We start from the raw sequence: 27,953 nt of genomic DNA, 5'->3' as shown, positions 1-27,953 counted from the left end.
GGCTTGTTCATGTTCCATTCTTGACATAGTTCTTGTAAGGCTTTTCATTAAGAGGACATTTGATTTCTATAATGCCATCTTCAAAAATTCCATCTGGGGAACCTGCAATCATTGGGTATTTAGAGCTCAATAAGAGACCACATTTATAAATTGGTTTTCTTAATTTCTCTATCACAGTTTTCCTCACATCATCTTCTAAACTGCGGCCACGCTTCATAGATTGCGTGTCGGGTATTTTGCCACCAAGTATGACAGCTATAAGTGTTCCATCACTTGTTTTGCATCTGCTTACTTCAAATGCTTTAGAAGCAGTTATTCGACCATATCTTAATTCGAACCAAAGAGCACTTTTTGATTGCTCCCTAGTGAATTCCTCTATTTTCTGTATTACAGACTCTGCTATCTGTATTTTTCCCAAAAAATCTTCCACATCTTTCTCTTTATGACTATATGCAAGTTGGTGCATTGAAATAGCTTCTACATCACTCACACAATGTGTGGGTTGATATTTCAAAAGCTCACAATATGCAAATTTTCTCTTCTTAGCTTCTTGTAAAAACTTCTTGAGAGCAGATGAATTCCCTGGAAATACAGGATTACCCTTTGAAAGTTCTTTGGCCGTAATGTATTTAAGGCTACTACCAACCCTGGAAAGTTTTGACTTCTTCCAGTAACACTCGATAGAAGTGCAGGAAGGTTCTTCACTTCTGCGATGAATCCACATAAGAAATGCAATTGCGTGTTTACATCCCCCCTGGGAAGCTACACAGTCTTCGCACCTCACAGAGAGAACATTTTCTTCTTCTTCATCTAAAATAAGTGTACAGTTATATAATTTTGCATGAATTTTATGCTCCGGGCATATTTTGCACTTCACTGTACACAGTTTACCCTCTCGTTTCACTTATGATATATATATGAATCTCGTGAGGACCTGAAATGAAATATATTAATATAAGTATGTAGGTACAATAATCCCATTTTTTAACATTTACAGTGAAAAACAGTTGTAATATTTGACTAAAGTTTGAGAGTGGCTGGCTAGTATTATTGCCTTTGACATGGTTTCCAAAATATTTTATAACTAGCTGACGCCCGCGGTTTCACCCGCGATAATTCCCGTTCCCGTTGGTTTTTCGGGATTAAAACTATCCTATGTGTTCTTCCAGGATATATACTATATGTATACCAAGTTTCATCCAAATCCCTTCAGTAGTTTTTGCGTGAAAGAGTAGCAAACATCCATACATCCATCCAACCATAATAGGATTCCTGGGGTTGGATCTTACGATCTATACGTTATGAGAAGCAGCTGATTTATTATTCTATTATGTTTTACAACTAGTTTAACAAGCTGGAACTATGTTTTACCAACTATGTTTTACAAGCTGGAAGTAAAAGTAAAGACTAAAGTAGTAGTTAACATGTAAAAGTATCATTTTTGTATATTTTGCTTTGTATTTCTAACCTTAAAATATGTCAATACTGTAATTATTATACCAATCAATAAATAACGCTTTATAGATAACATTATTGAAAGATTGAGGATTTATCTTATAATGATTATATTTCACTATTGTATACTTACATCGAAGTTTTAACATTGCGAAATTCCGATGAGCAGAAGTCGCTGTTTGATGCGAAAAACTTGCCAAGCATAACAACGTCAATCCTGGGCAAGTTATTGCTGTTTCCTTTCGTGAATCGAGATTCCATGTTCTTTTTCTAAATAATGGTTTGGCTAATTAAATAAAACTGACAACAAAAGATTAAACCGTGAAACAATAACTCTGACGCTCATAACAACAATGGTGTTTGGCACGGGATGACGTAACGCTTCCTGATTGGTGTTCAATGTCACGTGACTTAATGCCTAAATTTACATATTTTGTTTCGTAAAATTATAAACAATCTTATAATATTTCATTGAATTAATTTATATTTCTGAAACTAAACACAGAAATAAAATTTTTGACCATTTAATCCATTCCATTTGTTCTTAGTGGATACATGCCTATAGCTGCGTCTAGCATATCGATTAAGTTCTCTGAGTTGTCTTCCTCGCTGTCCGAACTCATCACCGCTGCTTCCCTCTGAGTCTTTTTCTTCTTCGGCGGCATCACTTCCTCTTCTTAGGCGGAATCTTCGTTCGTCCGAAGATGCTTCGCCGAGGCCAATATCGACTTGTTCGCAATCGTTTTCGACTACGATGTCGAGGCTTTGCTCGATTGCTGACCACTGCTGTTGCGATTGAAACTCGCCTACGCAGCTTCGGTTTTTGGCCGCCTGCGGCGACCAGCCTCAGCCGCTTCGGCTCGCATGGTGCCTACAGTCTGTTATGGCGGGCGGGGGCTGCTCTCCCTCCGCGCCTCCGGACTTTTATATACACTCTAGGGGTAGGGCATACTAGTATCATGCAGGGTCGGGGTTGACTAATTCGGTTCTGTCACTAATTTGGATGATCTACATACCATTAAAATAAAAGAGTGTTATAAGTATAAATTTTTATTTATATATATATTTTATACATTTTATTACTTCTTCGAAAGGATCTAAATGATTTATATTAATTTTTCGCCTCCACATCACCTCTATTAGCCATTCCGTAAAATTTCCTTTATAATTTTCATTGGCATATAATCTTTTCATTACTCTCCAGTGACCATCTATTCTCTGTGTATGGACCCCGTCTGGTGCTACAAATTTATTGACGGGGTCACTATGGTTTACTTTTTTATGTATGTAGCCATGTTCAGGAAGGCAATCATAGCCTTTCCAAAAATCAGTATGTATTGTGGTGCTTTCCTGAACACGTTTCTTAATTAGCCCCACTAAAACATCGGCATTTCGCTCATTTCCGGGGCAAACTTCTAAGCGAAGATCATCGCTTCCGTCTTCAATGAGGCCTAGAACCCAATGTCCTTCTACATTCCGTCCTCTATTATATTTTCTACTTCCATATTTGGACTCGTCCACCTGGACAATTTTGCCTGGGCCTCCAATTTTCTGAAGACTTTCTTCATTTTCCAAATAATATACTACGATTGCTTATCGGCAGTAGCTGTACCAGTCAGCAATCGTAGCTTGAGACACTACAGTTTCTCTCCAATGTTTTGTCTCTTTTGTGCCAATTCATAAGTGTAATTCTCACTAAATAAATATGTTAATTGGAATATCAAAGGTAGTGGTAACCTTGAGTTTGAGAACCATGTTCCCAATGCCCTACTGTAGGATTTGGTTCGGCATTTGCCTTTTCGGCAAGAAAACTTACTCACTTGACTTTACTTCCAAATGTGTGGCTTTCTATAGGCAGCTGTAGATGGTGGTGGGACTCAGCGAAAATATGCAAATGTTCTATTGTTTCTTAATTACATTCTGAATATGACCCTCGTTCGATGTATCATTATTTACATTCCTTTTAAAATTAAGTTCTTGCATCTCGGTGGCGTGACTATCCCCCTTTAAATTTGAAGTTCATGTTTTCACACGAACCTTGGATCTGAGAATTTGCAGAAAAACTATAACTATTAATATTATCGTCACAATACTTATCCAACTGTATTGAATAATATTATGTTGAACATTCTCATCAAAAGATTTAATCTGTTTTAATTGCTTGAGTTTTGATTTTATTTTTGAAGTGTCGTAGGATAATTCTATTTCAGTAGCCACTTCCAATTTTTGTAATTCTATATTTGCAATAATAATTTTATCTTTGGATTTTTCAGTATGAATAATTATGGCATAAGATGCCAGAAATATTTAATTGAGAATTTTCACCGATTAATATATTAGATCCTTTTGTCCATACCATTTCTTGATGTTCTTTACAATTAAGGCTTACCTCGGTAGTTTTATTATAAAACATATAAATAGATAAGATTATTCAGAAAATGAAAAATATATAAAATCTTTTATTGTTTATTGCCAAAATAATTTGAAACACAATCATGTAGATGTACCTTGTATCATTTTCTTCAGCAAAATATGTAGCACAAAACGTAAATGGATAAATATTTCAAAATTAAAGAGCTAACCATTCAATAAAATCTTAAAAAATTGCCTTAACAAAAAACAGGAAAACTTTAAAAGAAATATCATTTATCTTCAATGTATTCAAATAAAAAATAATAATTTAAAAAAAAAATAAAAAAACACACTAATTGCATTGTCACTTAACACGTTTTAAGTTTCGAATTAATTTGACTTCTGTTAATAGCTGAAAGTCGCGATTAAAGATTCCGTTACACAGAGCCAAAGCTTATAAAAGCGTATTATAAAAAAATTAGTGTGTATTTGTAATATTAAAAAATCGTTTTTTACCTAATGCGTATATAGCGTATGCGTATAGCATACATACATACATGTACCAAAATAACATATTTTTATAATATAAGATTCATTTAAATATTATTTATTTTAAAAAAATATTATTCTGCACGAGCCAAGTCGTTGGCAAAGCTAGTACTATATAAAAACAATAAATAATTAACTTAAATTTGGCATATTTAGGAACTTATATTTTGTAATCTGTAAGTCAAAGTCAAATTGCAAATTGATGTTGACTAAAATACCGATAACAAGTCTTTATTTTACCTAATACTTAACTTAAAAAATCAATGATTACGGATTTTCCAGAATGTTTCATTCTTCTGCACTATGATGTAGTACGTGTAAAGAAATCCTATTAGCACAACCCCGAGTTTGGAAATCCCGAGCGATGTCAATAAGGCGACCACCAATTACATTGGGACCTAAAAATTTGTTCGGCCAGTGATGGATGCTATTGCACCTCTGCCCACCGGGTTCGGAGTACACAGGCATAAAGATAAAAAAAATAATAATTTAAAAAATCTACTCCAGCTATGTGCTTAAAAACTGACACGAAGTGGAAAAAGTTAATATAAAATATAAGATACTAAACACAATTGTTTAAACTAATCATAAATCTTTTTTAAAAAATCAACAAAAGAAAAAACAAAAACAACAATTAACGACTTATTGAATATTGAATTTTTTTAAATCGACTTCAAACCTTATTTGACCGCGACGAGAAATTTCCGGTTGTGGAAGAATACAAACAATATCTTCCGTATGTTTTAGGACGCTTATATCTTCCACATCTGGATAGGTGAAAGATATAATCGTATTCGACCTCGTCTCTTTGACTTTTCGTACAAATTTTATTACAGGCATATGGTTTTCATATGACAAAATCGTTCCGACGAAATGTTTGACGTTTTTTCTTGTAGTAAATTGTACTACAACCCAATCATCTTTCTTTAACTCACTAGATTTAACGTCAAAAATTGTAATTTCACCTAGCCTCAATGGTGTATTTGGCCAAGGATTTACATTTTTCTGATCTTCGTCTTGTTCTTTTAAGCATTTGTCAATAAATTCTTCCATATTATTATAGTCAGAATCATCAGATTCAAGAGTTTTAGCTTCTATCTCATTTTCAGAGCTTTCCGTCTCGCTATACAATACTTTCATTTTTCTCTTTATATTTTTAGATATTTTCTTTTCCCGTTGGTCTTCTTTCTTCATTTGATATTTTTTAGTATTACGTTCTTTTTTTATTTTACTACTTTTTTTAATATTTCCTAGTTTTTCTTTTACAACTTCACTCTTTTTTGGAGTTTTCTTTGGTATTTCTATTTTGGTCTCAAGTATATTTTGTGTTGATTTTTCATTATAGTTTTTTTTTCATAGTCTCTGTAATTACTTCTGCTCCTAACGCTATACGCCTTCTTTTGATCTTCGTCGAGGGGTTTGCTTGACTGTTTCAAGAAGAAGTTCTTCGAAGCTGACTAATTCATTAGAAATTATATTAATTTTTGATTTTTGTGCTGCCGATGTTGATACATTTTGAATTTTAACATTATCTGATGTCAAACATTCAGGTAGTTCTTCTTTCTGGTACGCTATGAATTTTCGTGCGTATTCGTGATTCTTTGACACATCCGCCAACAGATGAACATTTTCTAAGTCTAAAGAAGTATTTTCATAATTTAAAAACATGTCATTTCTCATCCGAAGATTGATAGCATTAATGCAAATTTCTTTTAAACTAACTGGGCTTAACGTTGACAAAATATGAAATCGCGGATCTTGGTGTGATAACTGTGAATTTACATGTGGTGGTAGGGGGTATTGTGTATCATTTACTGACGGATTTTCAGACTGTGGATGTGAAGAGTGAGGGTTGTTTTTTTGCGCTTCTTCCCAACGTTTGTATGCTCTCGGGTCGTATTTATCAGTCGGAACCACCTTAGAGTTAAAAGGATATATTCCCACTTTTTTAAAGCCGTTTAATATTATTTTGTCTTTGGTATCGTTCCAAATTTTTAACACCTGTATTGTGTCGTTGCCATTCAATTAATTTTGCGTCCCATCTACTTTTAAAAGACTTGAATACAGCCACGTCCAACGGTTGTAGGATATGGGATGTGTGAGGCGGTAATTTTAAAATTGTTATGTTGTTTTGAATAGCTAATTCGACTACATTGAGATCAACGTGACTGCCATGTCCGTCGTAAACTAGAAGGATTGGTCTTTCCTTTCCAAGGGCAGGGATAAACACTTTTTCTATAAAGTTATAAAATATTTGTGTATCCATCCATCCTCTTTGACATAAGACAGCTCAAAATCATATTTGCCGTCGGTATCAGCTACCCATGAATCCCATACAAATTTCCCCTTAAATATGATTAAAGGACTTTTTCTTGGCATTGGCGCTAACAGCCGTTAAAACAGTGATATTTTCTCTGCCAGTACCATGTGTAATTCGAGAAGATGGGGCCCCCTTCTTTCCGACTACTTTTGTTTTTGAAGGGTTTAAACACACTGATGTTTCATCGTTCCATATTAAATGTGGCCGTTGTTCCAAATTTAATTCCTTTAACGTTGATTCCAAAATTGTGAAGTATTCATTTATAATTATTCTTAATTTATTTGTTATAATGTAAAAGATTTCTTGTGTTTTTTAATCATTATTGTTTCTTAATTTAAATTTTGATACACTACAATATATATATTTGCATGATGTGATAACCTATAATTAAAAGAACATTTAAGTCATTGTCATTAGCTTTATAATATAATGCATGTAATAATGTTACTTTTGTTGGTTATCCAAATAAATAAATAAATAAATAAATAATAAAAGGATTAGTGTTATTTTTTCTTAAATGTTCCAGAGACTGAGCTTTTTTAAGTGAAAGGTTGTGTCGTTTACGGAAGTTTGTGAACCAATCCGGTCCTGGAGTGTTATCTTTAAATGGGGTACGTATTTTATTCAATGGAACATAGCGTTCCACTAATAAAATTACTTCTTTTCTAGATAGACCGAAACCCCATTTTTCTAAAACTTTAAGACCATTTGCTAATCTTGTTTCCGTTTCATGATCAAATACGGGAGGGCGACCAAGTGTATCACTTTTAACACCGGTTTTTTTATTCAAACGATTATGAAGAGTAGCAATGGGTATTTTAAAAAAATTAGCCGCGCCGTATAATGTCAGTTCCTTCCTTTTCACTTTCTCAACGGCTTCTGCCACGTCTTCATGAGTGTAGGAGCTTGCACGTAGAGATTTTCGGACGTAGTTACGTGGCATGGTAATGTTTCTAAATTGACAAACTGAATTTAATTTTTATTTAGTCGGTACTGCTGACAATTTATATATGGGCTGTAACAAAAAAAATATATATTCAAGTACACTTTGAGAGCATGTGACCATTAGTATGACTTTTGTAAACGGGGCAAGATGGAAACTTTTATATGTTTATCTTACCCCGTCAAATATTGGCGGGTAAGGACGGAATGTTACAATAAGTCCTAAAATACAAAAAGTAGCGATATTTGAACTTAAAAACATAACTAACAATTAAAAATAATAAGTATGTATACAAACAAAAAACTCGTACCTACCTCGTATTTGAAGTTACGCGACACGGGGTAAGATTAAAACACCCGATTTGCTCGCGTAAGTTCCGCAGCGCAAATATTCCCTTATAACACACAACCGATCCCTCGATACGACAAGTGTCGACTGAGGTGTGGGACGTAATAAAATGGCGGTCTTATGAATGATGCCTGCATTGGGTAAATTACACAAAATTTTTCTTTATTGATGCCTTTTTGTGTTACCCCGTTTTTCATCTTCCCCCCACTCACCCTACTTTGCTTTTTATAAAAAACTTCTGTTTCACAGAAAGTATAATGCTGCCTTTACAAATTTAATTATGAATTTGCATGCTAGAGTAACTTTTCGCATAATAGGATAGGTACAGGAAGGATTGTTTTGGATTATAGGAACAATTTTTCTTGTATTATATTAACTTAACTAAAGGTATACTAATTATGAAATACAAAATTAGATTAATAATCTTACTTTCTACATAAAAAAGGGCTCTATATCATTAATGTTATCAGAAATTATTACTTCTTTCGGAATATTACTAATTGTTTCTTTTAAAATTTGAGATTTAAGTATACTATAGTGGTATATCTTATGTTCTGCGAATGTTATCGCTGTTGCTAATCTTTCAGCTATGTCTTGCAAACTTACTTTTAATAAAATAAAACATATTTAATAAAAAAAAACAGTTTCAATCCAGCATCTTTAACTTTTTTTCCCAAAATTGCCATTCCAACTCCAAAATTTTCTTCCTTTTTTTATGTATTTCTTCCTCTCGTAGCTCTTTGTTTTCCTTTGCTTTTTTGTTAATAAAAATAATTGGTGTTCATAATCATCCTGTAACAAAACAAACATTGGGCATAAATATATATACCAAGTCAAATAAAGTAGCAAATATTAACTTCATTGCTCATTCTTGAACAAATTTATCAAACTTTCTGATGTAACTAACTACTAAATAAAGTACTGTGACTAAATTGGCTTACCATTTTAGTTTGTTTTTTTGAGGGTTTATAAAGTTTCCTTTTTTTTGTTATATGTTTTTATTTATTTATTTTATATTGTTATATATGTTTTTATATTTATTTATATATTTTATATTGTTTTTATTTCTCAGAACAGTTTCTGATGTTGAAGCGAGTGGTGTGATTTGTATTTCTGCTTCAGGATTTACTAACTGCAAATGAAAAAAAAGCATATGAGCATGAACAAATAATTTTATAAAAAAAAGTTCATCAAGTGAAAATCAATAATTGTATACAATACCTCAATTGATTTCTCAGAATCTAAAATAACATTAACTGAGGATAGTATTGGTGGCACTTCTAATTCTGGCCGATGTACGTTTTTAATTTCAGCTGTGTGCGACTGCAATAAAAATATGTTTTAAAATATTTAATATTAATTATCAATTATTTAATATAGATGAGTAACCAATTAAGTATAAACAATACATACCTGTTTTATTGTTTTCATAAATGCACTGTCGCTGTCAAATGCATTGCTGTCCACCACAAACTCATTTAGTATAGACTGAATGATTTCAATGTTTTCAGGTGGGGGGCTTGGTGGTGGAGGCCCTCCTCCTGTCATCAGCCTAGCGCGTCGATATTCCGACTCCCTACTTTTTACTTGACCTTTTGTATGTCGCCACTGGGTTATCAACTGAGTCAGGTCTCGTTGTTTATTGTTCAGACTGTTAAAACTGTAAAAATAGGTTAATTTCATTAATTTTATACATGCCTAGTTAATATTATTTCCTAATTATAAGTGCACGATGTTATAAATTTATTGTTACCTAGACAGTATCTCTTGCCAAGCCGCTTTCTTCTGTGCATGCGTATTTGTAGAGCAGTCTTTCTTCTCTATAATATCAATTTTTTCAATTATAAGTTGTCTTAATAGTCTCTGCAAGAAAGTAACAAGATTAAAACATCAAACGTAAACGGTCTGAATAGAAAGATGAATAACAACACCAATGTAGCACGTGAAAATACATATAAAAGTAAAAATATGAAAATACCTTTTCTTCTTCGTTCCAGTTCGAAGAGCGGGCCCTTTTCTTAGTGGGCTTCGTTTCTATTTGATGTTCCATTATAATAAACAATAGTCGAGTGAGGAAGAGAAATACTGTTGTCGAACGATTGAAACAATTCAAAACAAGTTACACTCGATTAAATTACCACGCACGCCGGTTTGACAGCAAAAATAGTGAAATGATTTCAGTTTGACATTTCGTATTTTTAATTTTTGCCTTGGGTGACGGCATTTTGGCAGTGCAACATGACTAATTGGTCAGTGTTGGTAGAGTAAAATAAAAATCCCGTTAATTAACCGTTCATTAACTAAGTAAACCTTAAACTACGTTTTTAAGTAAGAAGTAGTTAATTACTAATTAAGAAGTTAATAAGTGATTAGTTAATTAGTCTCTAAGATGTTGATTAGTTGATTTTTATAAGTAAGGCCGTTAATAACCAAAATATTGCAATTACAGGATTGTAAAAATCAAAACAAAGAGAACACATTTAACATACCTTGCAATATTTAAAAAAAACTTGTGAAAATCATTTCGCTGTAGCAGATTCTACACGAGTGATCGCAGGCGGACTGAGCGACTGAGTCGAGGTGGGAGGGCCGCGGGGAACGCGCTCACGCGCCGATAGCGCGCCATTATTTGAAATGGCAATACTGTATAGAATGCCCGCTTTGAGCATTGTGCCCTCTTTGGGCCCCCTTTCCCTATATAAAGTACACATATATGAACCTTATGGAAAGCTTTACCAACCTATTGGAAGTAAAATACGGAAGTAAAGTACTGCCAACCTAACCACTTTTTTGTCAACTGTAGGGAGGTGGTGGTGTCGACAATAAATGTATCGATATCGATAAAATAGGGATGTGCTGTAACTGTCGATAAAATAGATCATGTCTGTATTTTTCATTTTATAGTTTTGGATTTAAATAAATAAAAGCACAAACTTTTAACTCAAAATGTACTTTATTTACATATGTTGTTACAAGCACTTTTAAAATCGTCAAGTGAGTTAAAGACTACTTTTACTTGGTATCATAATTACGATACAAACAAAATGAAGTAAATTAAATATTAGTTTTTACATTGAATAAAAAGATTTAGATCGCACCAAACAAAGAAAAAACAGACTATACCTGGTTAAGCAATACTGTACTTAATGAGAAAAAGCCAGGAACATTTATTTGTCTTTATTAAGCTGTTGTGCCTTTTTAACTTTATCCGCTACATCACATTCTGATATTACAAAATCAGAATTAATAATTTTATATGATCTTCTAATGAAGAGTTGGCTTAAACTAAATATATGTTCCATTACATATTTATAATGAGCTTCGCATTTAAACCATGTCATATTGCAGCGTGTACTTAGTTGTAATATAGAATACTGACAAATGTTTAGTCTGAATAGGTCAGGGGCAACAAATTCTTCATATATATTTTTTGCTTCCTTTACTAGATTACATAATTCTTTCTTTGGATAGGTTAGTTACATTTTACCCTGCCACCGTTCCTTCAATGAGATATATTTATAAAGAGGATTGTCAAAATCTGGATTTACCTCTTTCAAATAAAAATTGCAACATTCACAATTAAATTTAGTGAGGACTCTTGCAACTAAGTACCCACTAACATATACGACTGGTTGTTCTTCAAAGCTACAGAGCGAACTTTCAAAATATTCTATTTCAGAATCTTCAGGTAAAGACAACACAGGGTAACAAACATTAACATCATTCCCGGAATCTACATTTTCTGGTACAGAAGTTGGCTCTAAGTCGGGTTTGGATTTCTGATTTAGTTCTTGGTAAGATACAAATAAGTTGTTATAATCAACTTCACAATTAGAACCACGGCTATGTGGACCTGACAAACCTGAAATAACGCTGGATTTTAAAGCAGCATTGAAATGAGAGCATGTAGGATTTCTGTTTGTTGCACTGTGTTGTCTTATGTTACCAAACAAATTTTCTAAGGCATCTTTGTTAAGTTGGCGTAAATTCAAATATTTACAATTAGCCTCTTTATTAAGAAGATGCCAAATATCTTTTAATGATTTTAAAGTTGTTTGAAAACCTTTTATGCAGCGGTCATTTCGCAATCGAATCTGCGAGTCAGAATTTAAAAATTTTATTGTGTCTATATATTTTAAATAATAATTCCAAGATTCCTCGTGCTTTGAATTTTCTGATACATTTTCCCGAATGCCTTTTTTGACGTACTTTGGTGATGCTGGTCCATTAGTGTAGTCAAAAAGTTTGTCCATTTGTTCAATCACAAATGCGGTGTCATTAAGTTCTTCACGCTTCGCGGTGTCGGTTTCGCCCCACGCCATCATCTTCAAAACTGCTGCCATCGTGTTGCTTAGTGCTTGAGCTGCAAATTTAACACGCATTTTAGTTTTGTAAGTAGGATTCACAACTGATAAATTAATATTTTGGAAATGTAGAAAGTTTCTATTTCTTTCTTCTGCTTCTTTCAAATGACACCATTTAGCAATTTTTCCTTTAAACTCCATCGCGCCAGTTTGGAAGAAGTTATTTCTAATTGACTTGAAAAGATGTGGAATGTCAAACATAATGAACACCTTTTTTCATTGACAATAAAATAATTTGCTTCTGGCATCAATTTTTTTCAATAAGTTAAGTGCACCCATGATGGTTGGCCCTTGGTCACAAACTGTTGCGACTACGTTAAATTTAGATTTGTGTATGGCAATCCACTATGTTTTTTATCAGCACTGCTAATTTTTCACTTTCTATTGTTCCTTCAACAAAATAATGTGCCATAGGCTGTTTAAATTTTTTTCTTATGTCTTGAATCATAAACACTAAAGCATGTCCAAAAATTTTATTTCTTCTACCCATATTCTCTCCATCTCCCAAGTCTACATACCCTTCAACCTTATCCATAGAGTCGTTGTAAATCAATCTTTTTTTTTAATGCCATTTCATCAAACAAAAGAACACAATGCTTTTCATCATCTTCCAGCTCTTGACCTTTCCTTTCTAATATCTGCATAACTTGGGTATGAATATCAGTTTCCATGGGAATTTCCTTCAAAATTCTTTGTAGTGTTCTTGTGCTAGGCAGTGGTAGCACACTCTGCTTGAAGCGGTAAGCTTTAGGAGATCTCTTAAAGATAGCTAGAGCACAGATTTTGTGTTTTAGATCCCAGCGCTTCCCATCAGAACTTCTTTCCTGATTATTTACTGCATTATCTATAATGGATTTCAAAACATCAGAATCTAATTTGTCCAAATTTAAGGATGATTTTTCAATCCTCTTTAAGGTAATTTTGGTATCTTGCAGACGTTTCAGGAACAGTTTTTCTCGTTTAGTCAAAATCTCTACACCTAAAACAATCATAAAAACAAATTAAGTTAAAATGAAAGTAAAATTCAGTCATAGTGGCAGTAAACATAGATAAACACAGAAAGTTATAGGAAAAATGTTTTGGCTAGAAATAACAAACCAGACAAACGCAACCACTATACAATACCAAGTCAGTATGTATAAGGTGTCCAGCAGTAAACGCTAATGGGAAATGAAAAAAAATGGAAAGAAATCCATTGTATAGTATCAAATACATACCATATTGCAATCATTCTTTCTTAAGCGTGTATAGCTCTGGACTTTAATTTCATTGTCTCCCTGTGGCAGTATGTCATCTGAAAAATATATCCAAGTTAAATTAAAATTGTATTTATTGTCATTATTTAGAATCCATAAGCTTATGTTTTCGTTAAATTAAGGGTAGCATGTTTCTAAGTTTATTTTTCAGAAGTCGGTTCGATTCAAATATGCGACCAGATACTTAAGTTTTTCTGTTGTAAACTTGTAAAATTATAAACATTAAAATGTTAGACGTTTTGATAAATTTAATAATGAAGACTTAAAATAAATATGGTATTTAACTTACTGATCTGGGTCTAAAGGAAAAACTTTCGCACACCACAAATCGCACACTTCCTATAATTGTAATGTCGTATATTCTCCTTTACAATACAATTAGTAATCAAATAACACAGTTATTATCAATGAAAATAAAATTTTCAAGATACACCGAACTTCACAAACACGTTGTCAAATTCGAAATGTCGAAAACAAATATGGCTGTTCTCTGTTTGTAACAAACTACCAATATTCCGGATGATTTTTGTTTTTGTGTTGGCTAAGGATCCATACGGTTCTCGATTCCGTTCTTCAACTAAATTTAAACTTTATTACGTACGTAATAAGGTTAAGATTTCAGTGTATGGCTCAACAGGTGCAGCCCTGACATCCAAGTTGCTCTCTAGGGATGAACTGCTTTCAGGAAGTGATTTGTTACTGGGTATCTACAGATTATGTGGGTACCTACATTATAAAGTATTACCTAATAGTAAGTTACTTACCTTCTTTGATTTCCGTACATAAGAAATTCTTAGATTGTCTATCTTCTTTTTTGCAGACGCGACGTTGGCCGTTGGCTCAATATATTTTAATTTTTTGGCTAAAATATCCCACGCATTTTTTTCTGAGTCAAGTATTTGTACGACTCGCATGTCGCAGTCGCAGTCGCAGGTCCCAAAGGCAGGGCAAATCTCTATATATAGTCGTATTTTTAATTAAACGAAGTCAACTGACATTTACTGTGTTGTCACTTTTTAGTGAAAAAAAAAATAGTGTTGTGACAAAGTTACCTTTACCTTTCGGGGTGGGTATAAAGAAACAATATTAGGTTATAAAATTTTTAATGCACAGTAACATAGTATTATAAACAACCAATTACTTAATTTACTAGTTACTTATTATAATGACTATTATATAAATTATGCCAGCTAGACTCAGCGTGGGTCACTTGGGATAAAAGGCAAGTTTAAAAATTCAATGTTACTAATCTAAAATTTAAGGTTGAAAATTAGGCGCCACTGACGAATAAAATAATTGATGTGGTTTGAACGAATACACCGTTCGCCAGACCGGTGTAGACGAAATTTACAATATAATTGAAAGGGGGTACATCACCAAAGTTTCCAGCTACACGTGGATACCGACAACGGCTTAGGGAACAGGCCTGCCGTCCTTGGAGTTACACCAGCCGCTATCTGGGCACACTTAACCAGGAACCTGGAGCTGTTCACTCTTAATATTTCCATTCAAGAAGTCCACGTGGTGGGTAAATCCGATTAAAAAAAAAACCTCCTTCTGGAGGTTCAAAGTCCTGCTTACACAAATTGACGATCTCAACTCCGGAGAACCATTTCAAAGGGTCAAATTTTTTACGAGTCGGTAAACATGATATAAAGTTCTGTCAAACTTCAAAACTTCATTGTTAATATAAATTCGATATATTCAGTATATCGAATTAGAAGTTTGGATTCGGTGTGAAGCCGATAGTTCCAAAATTCAAAAAGCACGAAATCGAAAGGTCACGAACCTTTGAAAGGTTAGCGAATGTGACCAGTATCACTACCAAAATACCCTTAATGAAAAAGGAATTATATCCATAATTAAATCAGGGAAATAATTTTGGAATAATTATTAAAATTAAGAAAAGTCAAAATTGAGGCAAAGTAAGTTTATCATAACTAGACTCCGACACCTACATCGAAGAACTAACCTTTAAACTGTAAGACAGCTATTAAATTAATCTGAAACGATGTGAAATTACCTCTAATAAAATTCAGCAAACGAATTAGATGATTAAAATCTTATTTTAATAATTGTTTTAATGCACCTTTAAAATAAATGTAATTTATTTTATTAATTAAAATTTTAGAAAATGCCAAGTCGAAGCGTTGTACTAGCAACACCGACATAAATTAAGTGGAAAATGGGTCAATGGCATGGAATTTAGCGAATTGACACTTTTTTGACGTTTTATATAATTATAAAAAAAAGTTAAAAATTATGAAAATAATTTTTAATGTAACAAAGTGAATGATTCAAAAACTCTTAAATGAATGAAATTGCTTGAATTGTTAAGTAGTTAGTGTTCAAATCTGCCGATATTGTTTTCAATACATAATGTAAATGAAAATAATAAACAATGCTGAATACATAATTTGTATTTATTCATTATCAGATGAGAAATCATCACTATCACTCTCGGTGACATTAATTATAAATCTGTCTGAAACATTGTCGATCATGTTGTCGAGACCATACATTTTATCCTCTTCTTTAATTATATGAGCAATGCAGCTACAACATTTTTCAGCCGTGATATGTTGAAGTCTTTCTTCTAAAAGTTTTTTTACTTCTGCCATTTTGCAAGTTTTATTATTTTTTGCAACATATCCTTTAGCCTGCGCCCATAAATTCAATGGGATTGAGCTCACAGTAGTATGGAGGCAGACGTAAAACAATTATCCCATGCTGCATTGCAATGTTCTCGTTTGTGCTGCCGTACAATGTCTATAAGATTTGCTTTAACCATTGTTGCTTCAAATGAAACACTTTTGATTGTTAGTCATTCTTGTATTCTAGCTTTAGTCCAAGACATTGTAGGCAGCGATTCTAGTTTTCTGGAGTGGTGGGGGGCATTATCCATCACAAACACGGGTTGAGGTTTTAACTTTGGCAAGACCTCACTAAACCTTTTCTCAAAACAATCGGTATTCATCTCTTGATGATAATCTTCTTTATTATTTTCGGCTTCAAAAATTAATAAGCTGTCTTCAACAAATCCTTCCTCCCCGCCTATATGGCCGATAATTAATCTTTTTCCCTTTCCTGTAAGCTGTTTTAAGCCAGTGGTCAAGCCGTCTAGGAAGGCCTAGCGGGACGATAACACGGTCTGGTCAATCCATGCTTTCTTCGGTGCATGACATTAAATAGTAAAAAAAAAGTATTATTGAAATTAAAATATGATGAAAATTTTAAATAAATAATAAATTTTAAATAAGTAATAAATACCTTCGTTAATCCAGGTTTCATCTTCGGAATAAATATACCTTCCTTCCCTTCGATACTCTTTAATTTTTCAAAGGTATCGCTGACGCCATAAAATAATATCATGTCTGTCAATTAAAATGCTATGTCGACTGTTGACTTTGTGACATATTTGAAATTTAAATGTTTCATAACCTTTCTTAATGTACTCCAAGAAAAATTAGGTATGTCTGGGACTTCATTGACAACCTTAAGAATCTGTAAAGTCATAAAACAAAGTTTTTGATTACGCAAATGTGCGCAAAATAATAATTTCGTTTAAGAATATTCTGGTAGACAAATAATATAATGCAATAAAAGAAATAAAGTTTAAGTTACCTTTGTGATGGTGGGTGGCTCATTTTCATAAAAAAATTGATGGACTTTGCGCCTTATAGCGGCAAAAGTAAAATCGTCAAATTTGTCTTTGAAACAGTGCTTCGATCCACGTTTCTCGGGAGACTTAAATTGTTCCCTCAGGGATCAATTCTTGGACCTTTTCTGTTTCTCACATATATAAATGACTTGCCCTTTCTTGTTGGGAACAAACATGATATAGTATTGTTTGCTGATGACACCTCCTTAGTTTTAAAATTAATAGAAAACAGGTACAGTACGACGACGTAAACAATGCTATAGCTGATATAGTACATTGGTTTAGCGTAAATAATCTTAAACTAAATAATAATAAAACTAAAATTGTGAAATTTAGTATACCAAATGTACAAAATGTAAAAGCCGATGTACTCATCAATGGGGAATCGATGGATCCAATTGATTCTGCTGAGTTTCTTGGCCTTACTGTTGATGCCAAGTTGCAATGGGGCCCCCATATTGACGGATTGGCGAGTAGACTGAGTTCTGCGGCATTCGCGGTCAAAAAAATTAGATTATGTACCGATGTTGATACGGCTCGCTTAGTATATTTCAGCTACTTTCATAGTATAATGTCATACGGTATAGTGCTGTGGGGCAATGCAGCCGCTATCCATATCATATTTGTGCTACAGAAGAGGGCTATTCGCGCAATCTATAACCTAGGAGCTAAAGAATCGTTAAGGAATAAATTTAAAGAAATCAAGATATTGACTGTTGCTTCTCAATATATATTCTCTAATGTTATGTATGTACGAAAAAATATTAATGATTTCATGAGAAAATGTGATACTCATAACATTGGTACAAGGAACAAACACAAACTTGTTAGTCCTGTTACTCGACTGCGTAGAGTCAGTAACTCCTTTGTGGGGCAATGTATACGGTTTTACAACAGGATCCCAGAAAGCGTTCAAAATGCCTCTGTTGCCAAATTTAAAAAAAATATTAAGGAACGCTTGTGTGCAAAAGGTTATTATACAATTAATGAGTTTATGATCGATAGCACACCTTGGGAATGATACGATCGCCTCCTGGCTATTTCATCTCATATTAAATTGTTTATTTATATAATTATACAATTATTATATTATTTATATATTATATAATTTTTGTAAATATGGTTTGAGGTTAGATCTTAGTAAAGGTTTTTCATGGAGTTCTGTTATCCCACATTATTAATTGTACACAATAAGCACCATTTTTGAGCTGAGACGGCCCCGTGGTTAGAACGCGTGCATCTTAACCGATGATTGCGGGTTCAAACCCAGGCAAGCACCACCATATATATGTGCTTAATTATGTTTATAATTCATCTCGGGCTCGGCGGTGAAGGAAAACATCGTGAGGAAACCTGCATGTGTCTAATTTCATCGAAATTCTGCCACATGTGCATTCCACCAACCCGCATTGGAACAGCGTGGTGGAATATGTTCCAAAACCCTCTCCTTAATGGAAGAGGAGGCCTTATCTCAGCAGTGGGAAATTTACAGGCTGTTACTTTACTTTTTTTTTAAGCACCATTTCTTGTTTTTTTGTAGTTACCTAATGATATGCTCAATTATACTGAGTATCATATCATGGGAAAAGTATCAAAAGTGCTATTGAAACCAGGATGTACCCCAAGTAAATTTGAATGTCAGGAAGACAGAAGGAAACGGACATGTAGCAGCACAGAACGACCATTTATGTTTAAAAAAAAGAGAATTGAGATAATAGCAGAGTGTCTTGAAGAGAAGACAAAAAAAATATGGAGCGTCTGGAAAATCCAGAACAAACTTGTTCCCAAAGTCTCAAAGATATTCCACATACAAGCTCAGGTATGTTTAAATATGCAATGTGTAATCAACTATGCTAAGAAACACTCAGAGAGTGACTCAGACCATCAATATAAACAACTTTTCCTATGGGACCAATGCTGAGAACTCAATTATTTGTTTTACATTTTAATACAAGAGCTAGGCCCATCGTCAAGGTTTATGGGAATGCCAAATTTCAGCTTTGGTCCTATAGGAAGAGCTGTTCATATTGATAGTCTGATTCACCCTCTGTGAGGATTTAAGTATGATTGATTACATATTGCATTCATTTGTCATTACAATAATTTCTCAGTAATGATTATGAAACTAATTACTTTTTTTTATTTTTCAGATTTTCATACAATCAGACAGAATGAGCCTGAACCTTTATGTGAACAGAAAGTGGACAAATCAGTTCAAGTACATATAACACACAAGTTCAGGAGCAAAGCAAGTCAGACCCGAATTAAAACAGTAAGCCAGGCATTGTCACCCTTGAAGCCATCAGTAACATCGAGTTTTACATCCCCATTTAAAGATGAGACCATTAAAAAATTATATCCTTCTGGCTCAAACCTGAACAAAATTAAAAAAAAAATGTTGATTGAGGAAGTGCACTCAGATAGTGATGTTTCCTTATATACACCATGCGAGCCATCCTCTAGTTGTTCATCATCCGTACATTCTTTGCAAGTGAAGTCATCTTCAGATAGTGAATTGATTGCAGATAGTCCAGTCAAAATAGACTAAATTATGATTCCAGTTTGCATTAATTCCCAACAAGCTGGATTTTTGTGCAGGCCTTGAATACGTCATTACAAATGATATGTCAAAAGTCCCCATCGATCCCGCTTGTGCGTTGTTTTTTATTCGAGGTCAAAGGTCACAAATTTGCGTTTTTTGCGTATATCTCTGAAACAACGAGAGCTATCGAAAAATGGTTCAGACAAAGTTTGTAGTTCGTAAAATTGTCTACAAAAAATATCTCAACATTTTTCTCCTACAAAGCATCGCTTTCGAGATATCGTGACTTTAGAGCGCAGGAAAGTCGTATTTTCGACTATATGCACACATTTCCGAACCACCTCTGAGGTAGTGTACACGGCGCTTTTTTTTTAACGTGGTTTCCCCAGTAGGAATACTCCACAATATATTTTGATCGAGGGAATGTAATGGAACACTATTTTATTGATGAAATTTTTTTTTTATTTAAATTTAATGAAAATTTTAACATCAAGAAAATTACATCATCATTCAACATCAAATTCTTCATAGTCACTCATTTCTTCTTCATCACTGTCTTCTTCCTCTTCTTGCTCGATTTGTGTAGACTGCTCCAAGAAGAGAGATATATCAGTTATATCCTCATTAATTTCGAAACAATCTTCATCTGTTGTATTTGATTCAATGTTGGTGCAAGATTGGCCTTGACAATTGGTACATACCGATGAACAATACAATCCAACTTTTCTGCACCCGCAATTGTTTGTGCAGCCTTTTTTGCAATTACAAAAAATTGTATGGAGTAATTTTTCTGGAGCAGGTGGCAGTAAAGTCTGGATTGGCTCCAAACTATTATTCATCAATTTCCAGCCCCAATCTTCAGGATTTAGATCATTGCCTAGCCACACTTGCACTTGGTAGAACACACGAAACAAGTGTTGATTAGCAGAAGCAGATGTTGGAGGGAGACAAGATAACTGCACTCTCTTATTGTTTTTTGTATTTTTCACAAAACTCAAATATCTATACTTGTCTATCGATTCCATTTTTTTTGGAGCTCCATACATAGCAAGGAGAACACGAATTCCATTGGTGAGGATAACATCTGCTGACGAGTTAATATTTGTAAATACTTTTGCGTTATCAATCAAGTCTTCACGTTTTTCAAACAATTTGAATACTGTATTTTTGCCTCTTTTGAAAATTGCTGATGTCGTATCGCAGCCAGTTATCGCATGAAGGAATAATATATGAGGCTGACATTTTGGATATGCAGTTAAACTTTGTGAAGAATATATTTTCGTTTGAACTTGAGCTCTCCCAGGTTTTAAAAAGTAAATGATCTTATCACTAGGTGTTCGTGCAGTTAATATTATTAACAAATCTACATCTTCTCCAACAACGATAGTTGGATTGGTGCTATGGAATTGTTCAATTGCGGTTTCAATAATGAGGACATCAGCGTCATTTTGAGCTTGTTTCACAACAACATTGGCAGCTGCAAATTCTTCACATAACATCGAAATCAAACGAGATTTATTGTGAGTATTAGCAAGAAACTGCTGTTGGTTTGTCGGAACAGTCATTGATCGATCAAAAACGATATCAGACGATGAAGATGTTTGTTTAGCTCGACGACGTTGTTCTGCAGCTTTGATATTTTTTGTATAATCAGTGTAACCGTCAAATATTATAGTAACGTTGTGACCAAAGTGTCTACGAACATACTGAAGATATTTGGCCAAAATATCCTCAAATGTGTTCTCTCGATCCCACACAACACGATGCAACAGGTATCCTCCATCGATGATGTAGGTAGCATTTGCACTTTCGATATCAATGTTCACACATTCAAAGCAATCATAAATGGCTGACTTCTGTGTCTTACGCATTCCAATTGCATCAAAGAGCGATAAAGGGTAAGGGGCTTATTCGTACTCGAAGAATTTTTCAAGCTCATCTTGAAATGTCTTCGTAATACTCATGCGTTGAAATAATAATACAGGATCTATTGGTACCTTCTCATCATGAATCTTCATGGTACTGTTCATAGATAATAGAAGTAGTACTTTATCAGCACGTTTCAATTTAATATTATTAAATGTTTGGCCCATCATTTTACTCATAGATGCAATACCCACTTCACGAGCATTATGGCAATTGATTTTATCATCCCCGACGACTCCATTGGCAATGGACATGATTTTGTTCAATTCAGGAAAAGGATCATGTGACGAAAACCATTCACGAAGTTTCTTGATGTCTCCAGTATCTCTCTTTACGCGGGAATCCCTTGCATCGACATGCTGATCTGTCGTGTCCATTCTTACATCCGCTAAATCCTCCAATCTTTCACACACAGTATTCATTGCATGCATGCCATAAATCCATTTACTTATGACGCTCTCTTGCGTACTTCTTCCTCGAGCAACACCTCTATCTGTTTTCATTGACTTCATCATCGATTGCTCAATGACCATATCCGTTGAAGTTCCACAACTCAATTTATCAGAACGTCTAATTGTGAAAAATCCCCGTGTAAATCTCTCGAAAACCTCAGGATCATCAATCAAGTTTTCCAATTGTAACATATCTTGTAGATATAAATGTGCAGATTTGGCATAAGGAAAATGTCCTGATGCGTGGAAGTAAGGAAGCATTTCTCGAATGCTATTCAAATGAACTTTCCAATCTCCCATACGTTCAGCTCTTATAAACTCCTTAGCAATTGATACCATGTGAAAATATTGCGTCCACAATTTTGCAGTTGGTCCACGTTGTTCATATTCCTTTAATTTTTGATTGAACTGCTCAAGTAATGCCTCAGCCATCTCATCGCCATTCTCAATATTAACGTACGAAATTGTGTTATTCATTATAAGGTCTACAGTATCTTGTAGATTAGCATGCATCTCGTCATCGATGACAAGTTCTTCTGATATTATTGTTGCTAAAGTGAGATGGAGTAATGTGTGTGCTCTAACTGCTCTTGCATAAGCATGGCCATTCAACATTTTGTCTAATGAATTAGTGGCATAAATCAAACAGAGCACCTCTTTTATGCCACTTCCCTGCATAATTTGGCCAATTGCTCCAAAAAAAGACATGAGTAAATGGAAACCTCCAAGTCTTACTACGATCTTCGATACCTCAGATCCTTCAGGTGCTGCTGATACGATTTCTCGAGCTTTTGCATACAAAGGCTGATCAAAAGTAATAATGCATACATCGTGATTATAACGTTTTGCATTTTCCAAAGCGCAGACTAAAGTTGTGTAGATAGTATTGTAGTTACTTGCTGGTTGCTGAATGAATGGTAAAAAGAGAATTTGAGACTTTGAAAAATCCATGATATTACTCGTTAAACGTTCAATGTAACCGTTCCAACCAGGTAATAGTAAATCTTTCCATTTCCCATATAACCATAAAATATCATTTTTCAGTAAAGATACTGCTGAGCTACTTTCATAATCAATATTTTGTGCAACTATTTTACTATACCCAACTGCGCCATCATTTTGATAGACTTTTATCGGTATATGAGCTTTTGCTGCAAAATCTTTCGCTGAAAGGACTCTGTTTACTCGTGATATGGGTTTTTCGGCTATAACTGATGCTTTTGGAGTTATAATTTGAATGATACCCATTATGTGGAGCGTATTATGACCGTCTAGGGTATGTACATTAATGTCAGCATTGTCTGCAGCATATTGAATAATTGTTCCAGTTTCTGGTGGTAGAATATGAGGTGGACGATGAAGAACTGCTGCTGCCTCACACATCATAGTTTCATTATACGATGCACACAAACCAAAAGATGAAAAAATTTGAATAAGACGTTTTGATCCAAACCGTCGATGAAAAAATACTGAGAGACCCAATTGTAACCGTGATTTGAAAGACCTAGGCCGAACAGCAGCCATAATACAGTGGCTGACATTTGTACATATTAATTTCAAGTGTTCCAATTTGCATCGTTTATTTTTCAAAATTATTTGCTCTAACAAGTAAGTCAAAGATTCTGGAATATCACTATTGATATCTTCGAACATCTGAGTAGGTGGAGGATAATTATCAGTGTCAAACACTATCGACTGAATATCTTCTCGAACGATTGCTGCAGCTGCTTCAAGTATTCTCAACCTCTCTTCCTTTTCATTTTGCTTTTTATTCTCATACCAAGCTTTGCTGAGGACGTCATGCTGATTGTCGATGAAGCAAATGAATGTTGAACTTCCCAATTTCTCAGTTATAATGATTCTATTACCATACTTTAACTTGAGTTTTGACTTAATTGTTCTATTATCGATCGATGGTTCTTTGCAAATATCTTTCAATTCTTGTATTGAAAATTGACAATCATCATGATTTTCAATAAATGCAAATATTTCTTCCATCGCTGAAGTAATAGAATCACTTTCAGGACGACCGATTTTACCTCCACTAATGGGTTTTAGAAACGAAGTGTAACAATCACTGTGGTACATAGCCTCAGCAGCAACTAAGTCATATTCATACTGAATGCGGGCAATGACACTTTTTGCTAGCTTATCAGAACGAGTCTGAGCTTCCTTCAAGATGGTTTTCTTGAAGTCAAGGGTTGAAACTTGAGACACTCTTCGTCGAAGATGCTGCGCTTTTTTCATTTCAGCCGTTTTATCTGCTTCATTGCCACAGAACAAACAGTATTTCTTGAAACAAAAAGACGATTCATTACCTCGTACTCTAGTACGAGTAGGACTAATCCCAGATGTGGTAGCTATCTCCGCCTCACGCTGTCTTTTAGCTGCAGCGATGCTGCTCTTCCGGGTGTATGTTTTACGACACTGCTTATGTATCGTTACAGATGTTTTGTCCTTCAAATATTCATTGAACCCATCACCCCTTTCAGTACTTGAATCCATTAAAGTCTTTAGCCCACGATCAACAACCACAATTTCGCCTTCAGTCAAAGATTCATTGCAAATAAAGCAAACTTCTGACATTTTTACAAAATTTTGTAATGGCACTGTTTAAAAAGAGAATATAATGCACAAACACGTCTATTCACTACGAAAAACCGTTCAAAACTGACTGCATTTACTAGAGCTATGTCCTTCGGAAAGCAGGTATAGACAGGTTTCGACCCGAACAATGGAGTGTCGCAGGCAGATGTTTCTCAAGGCCAACCGCCCAATATAATTAGAGACGGACGATGACTCACTCAGAATTGTATATTTTTCACGTACTTGTGTGCATGGGGCAAATAAAACTATATTCTAATATTTTCTGTTCAAATGGTTAACCCGATGATGCATACTGGCCACGTATGAGTGTATATTCGTATTTTCTATGTTTAAAATAGCCATAATTCGAGAACAGTGCATCGTACAAGAAAAAGTGTTAAAATATTTTTTGTAGACAATTTTACGTTCTACAAACTTTGTCTGAACCATTTTTCGATAGCGTCGTTGTTTCAGAGATATACGCAAAAAACGCAAATTTGTGACCTTTGACCTCGAATAAAAAACAACGCACAAGCGGGATCGATGGGGACTTTTGACATATCATTTGTAATGACGTATTCAAGACCTGCACAAAAATCCAGCTTGTTGGGAATTAATGCAAACTGGAATGTCTATTTTGACTGGACTAAGAAGAAAGAAAAAGTCAAGCTGATATGATGTTGGAGTACACAATTAAAAAAATTGAAAAAAAAGCCACGCTTGTATCATGGTATTCCCAGTAACTGTTATTACTTAATTGATATTTTAAAAGATGAGCTAAAAATTCCAAAACATCATTTATTATTATGTTTAAACAAGATAAGATTAGATGTTACATTTAATCAGCTGGCAGACGAATATGGAACAACTTCAGCAAATTTAAGTAAGATATTTTTAAAAAACATACCTCTAATTGCTAGTTTGAAGCGTCCTTTTATTGTGGAACTTGATAAAGATATGATAAAAAGGACTTTACCAATGGCTTTTAGACACAGATACAATAATGTCAGTTGTATCATAGATTGCCTTGAGATAGAGGTGCAAAAACCGTCGAAGGCCATAAACCAGGCCATGACATGGTCAGAGTATAAAAAGGCAAATACCATTAAGTATTTGATATCATGCACACCAAATGGACTCATAAATTATATTTCTCCTGGATTTGGAGGGAGAACAACTGACACATGTATAGTTGAATCGTGTGATTTTATAAAAACATTAAAAAGTGGCATGATAGTAATGGCAGATAGGGGATTTAAACATGTAGAGAAATTTCTACAGAAAGCTTAATGTAACTCTGGTTAGACCTCCTAGTGTAGAAACGGGTAAAAATGACAAAGAACCAAGCAAGAGTTACAAAACAGATTGCAAGCCTTAGAATTCACGTAGAAAGAGTAATTAGGCGCTTACGTGAATTTTATATGCTCAAGCCACATGCATGTGTTAATTTTAAATTTATTAAAATACTAGATGACCTAATTATCATAGCATGTGCGCTTGTTAATTTGCAAGATTCTTTGATAAAATAAAACTAGTTTATAATTCAATAAAAAGGTTTTTATTTAAATAAACACTCCTTTTCATATAAGCACATTTACTTACTCTACACTTTGATATAATAAAGGGTATATGTTTATTTTCCAAAAGTTTATTAACTTATTAATTAAATCTTCAACATAAGTAAGGTTGAATGATACCTTTATTATATTCACTTTTTTAATAATAACAATATTTCTTTTGTGATAGGTACATTTGAATTTGCATTTGTGCGTTGTATTTTTCTGTGGCTTGTCCATTCTTGACATAGTTCTTGTAAGTCTTTTCATTAAGAGGACATTTGATTTCTATAATGCCATCTTCAAAAATTCCATCTGGGGAACCTGCAATCATTGGGTATTTAGAGCTCAATAAGAGACCACATTTATAAATTGGTTTTCTTAATTTCTCTATCACAGTTTTCCTCACATCATCTTCTAAACTGCGGCCACGCTTCATAGATTGCGTGTCGGGTATTTTGCCACCAAGTATGACAGCTATAAGTGTTCCATCACTTGTTTTGCATCTGCTTACTTCAAATGCTTTAGAAGAAGTTATTCGACCATATCTTAATTCGAACCAAAGAGCACTTTTTGATTGCTCCCTAGTTAATTCCTCTATTTTCTGTATTACAGACTATCTGCTATCTGTATTTTCAAAAAATCTATCAAAAATCTATCAAAAAATCTTCCACATCTTTCTCTTTATGACTATATGCAAGTTGGTGCATTGAAATAGCTTCTACATCACTCACACAATGTGTGGGTTGATATTTCAAAAGCTCACAATCTGCAATTTTTCTCTTCTTAGCTTCTTGTAAAAACTTCTTGAGAGCAGATGAATTCCATGGAAATATAGGATTACTCTTTGAAAGTTCTTTGGCCGTAATGTATTTAAGGCTACTACCAACCCTGGAAAGTTTTGACTTCTTCCAGTAACACTCGATACAAGTGCAGGAAGGTTCTTCACTTCTGCGATGAATCCACATAAGAAATGCAATTGCATGTTTACATCCCCCCTGGGAAGCTACACAGTCTTCGCACCTCACAGAGAGAACATTTTCTTCTTCTTCATCTAAAATAAGTGTTCAGTTATATAATTTTGCATGAATTTTATGCTCCGGGCATATTTTGCACTTCACTGTACACAGTTTACCCTCTCGTTTCACTTGTACATAGCTCACAGCATCGTCTCCATATGAATCTCGTGAGGACCTGAAATTAAATATATTAATATAAGTATGTAGGTACAATAATCCCATTTTTTAACATTTACAGTGAAAAACAGTTGTAATATTTGACTAAAGTTTGAGAGTGGCTGGCTAGTATTATTGCCTTTGACATGGTTTCCAAAATATTTTATAACTAGCTGACGCCCGCGGTTTCACCCGCGATAATTCCCGTTCCCGTTGCTTTTTCGGGATTAAAACTATCCTATGTGTTCTTCCAGGATATATACTATATGTATACCAAGTTTCATCCAAATCCCTTCAGTAGTTTTTGCGTGAAAGAGTAGCAAACATCCATACATCCATCCAACCATAATAGGATTCCTGGGGTTGGATCTTACGATTAAAATAAAAGAGTGTTATAAGTATAAATTTTTATTTATATATATATTTTATACATTTTATTACTTCTTCGAAAGGATCTAAATGATTTAT

The 27,953-nt window shown here is 34.1% G+C and overlaps 2 protein-coding genes and 1 long non-coding RNA gene across 3 annotated transcripts; 1 reads left to right on the top strand and 2 right to left on the bottom strand.

The window, feature by feature from the left end:
- Positions 1–7: 7 nt before the first annotated feature.
- LOC124538106 lies at positions 8–27,854 on the bottom strand. Its single transcript, XM_047115108.1, has 2 exons — positions 27,446–27,854; positions 8–891 (listed from the first exon to the last, which is right to left on the bottom strand). The coding sequence occupies exons 1-2, from the start codon at positions 27,549–27,551 to the stop codon at positions 8–10; spliced, it is 990 nt and encodes a 329-aa protein (XP_046971064.1). The 5' UTR covers positions 27,552–27,854.
- Positions 9,044–9,468, bottom strand: LOC124537902. The gene is made up of 3 exons (XR_006966941.1): positions 9,381–9,468; positions 9,189–9,290; positions 9,044–9,099 (listed from the first exon to the last, which is right to left on the bottom strand). It is a non-coding gene; the product is annotated as an uncharacterized LOC124537902 (long non-coding RNA).
- LOC124537901 lies at positions 18,768–25,615 on the top strand. Its single transcript, XM_047114862.1, has 3 exons — positions 18,768–19,067; positions 19,399–19,773; positions 25,406–25,615. The coding sequence occupies exons 1-3, from the start codon at positions 18,998–19,000 to the stop codon at positions 25,495–25,497; spliced, it is 537 nt and encodes a 178-aa protein (XP_046970818.1). The 5' UTR covers positions 18,768–18,997; the 3' UTR covers positions 25,498–25,615.
- Positions 27,855–27,953: the final 99 nt, after the last annotated feature.

This window comes from Vanessa cardui, chromosome 19 (genome assembly GCF_905220365.1).
Source record: "Vanessa cardui chromosome 19, ilVanCard2.1, whole genome shotgun sequence".
Lineage (NCBI taxonomy): Eukaryota > Metazoa > Arthropoda > Insecta > Lepidoptera > Nymphalidae > Vanessa > Vanessa cardui.
Note: the sequence above shows the minus strand (reverse complement) of the source record. Positions and strands in the feature narration are given on the sequence as shown.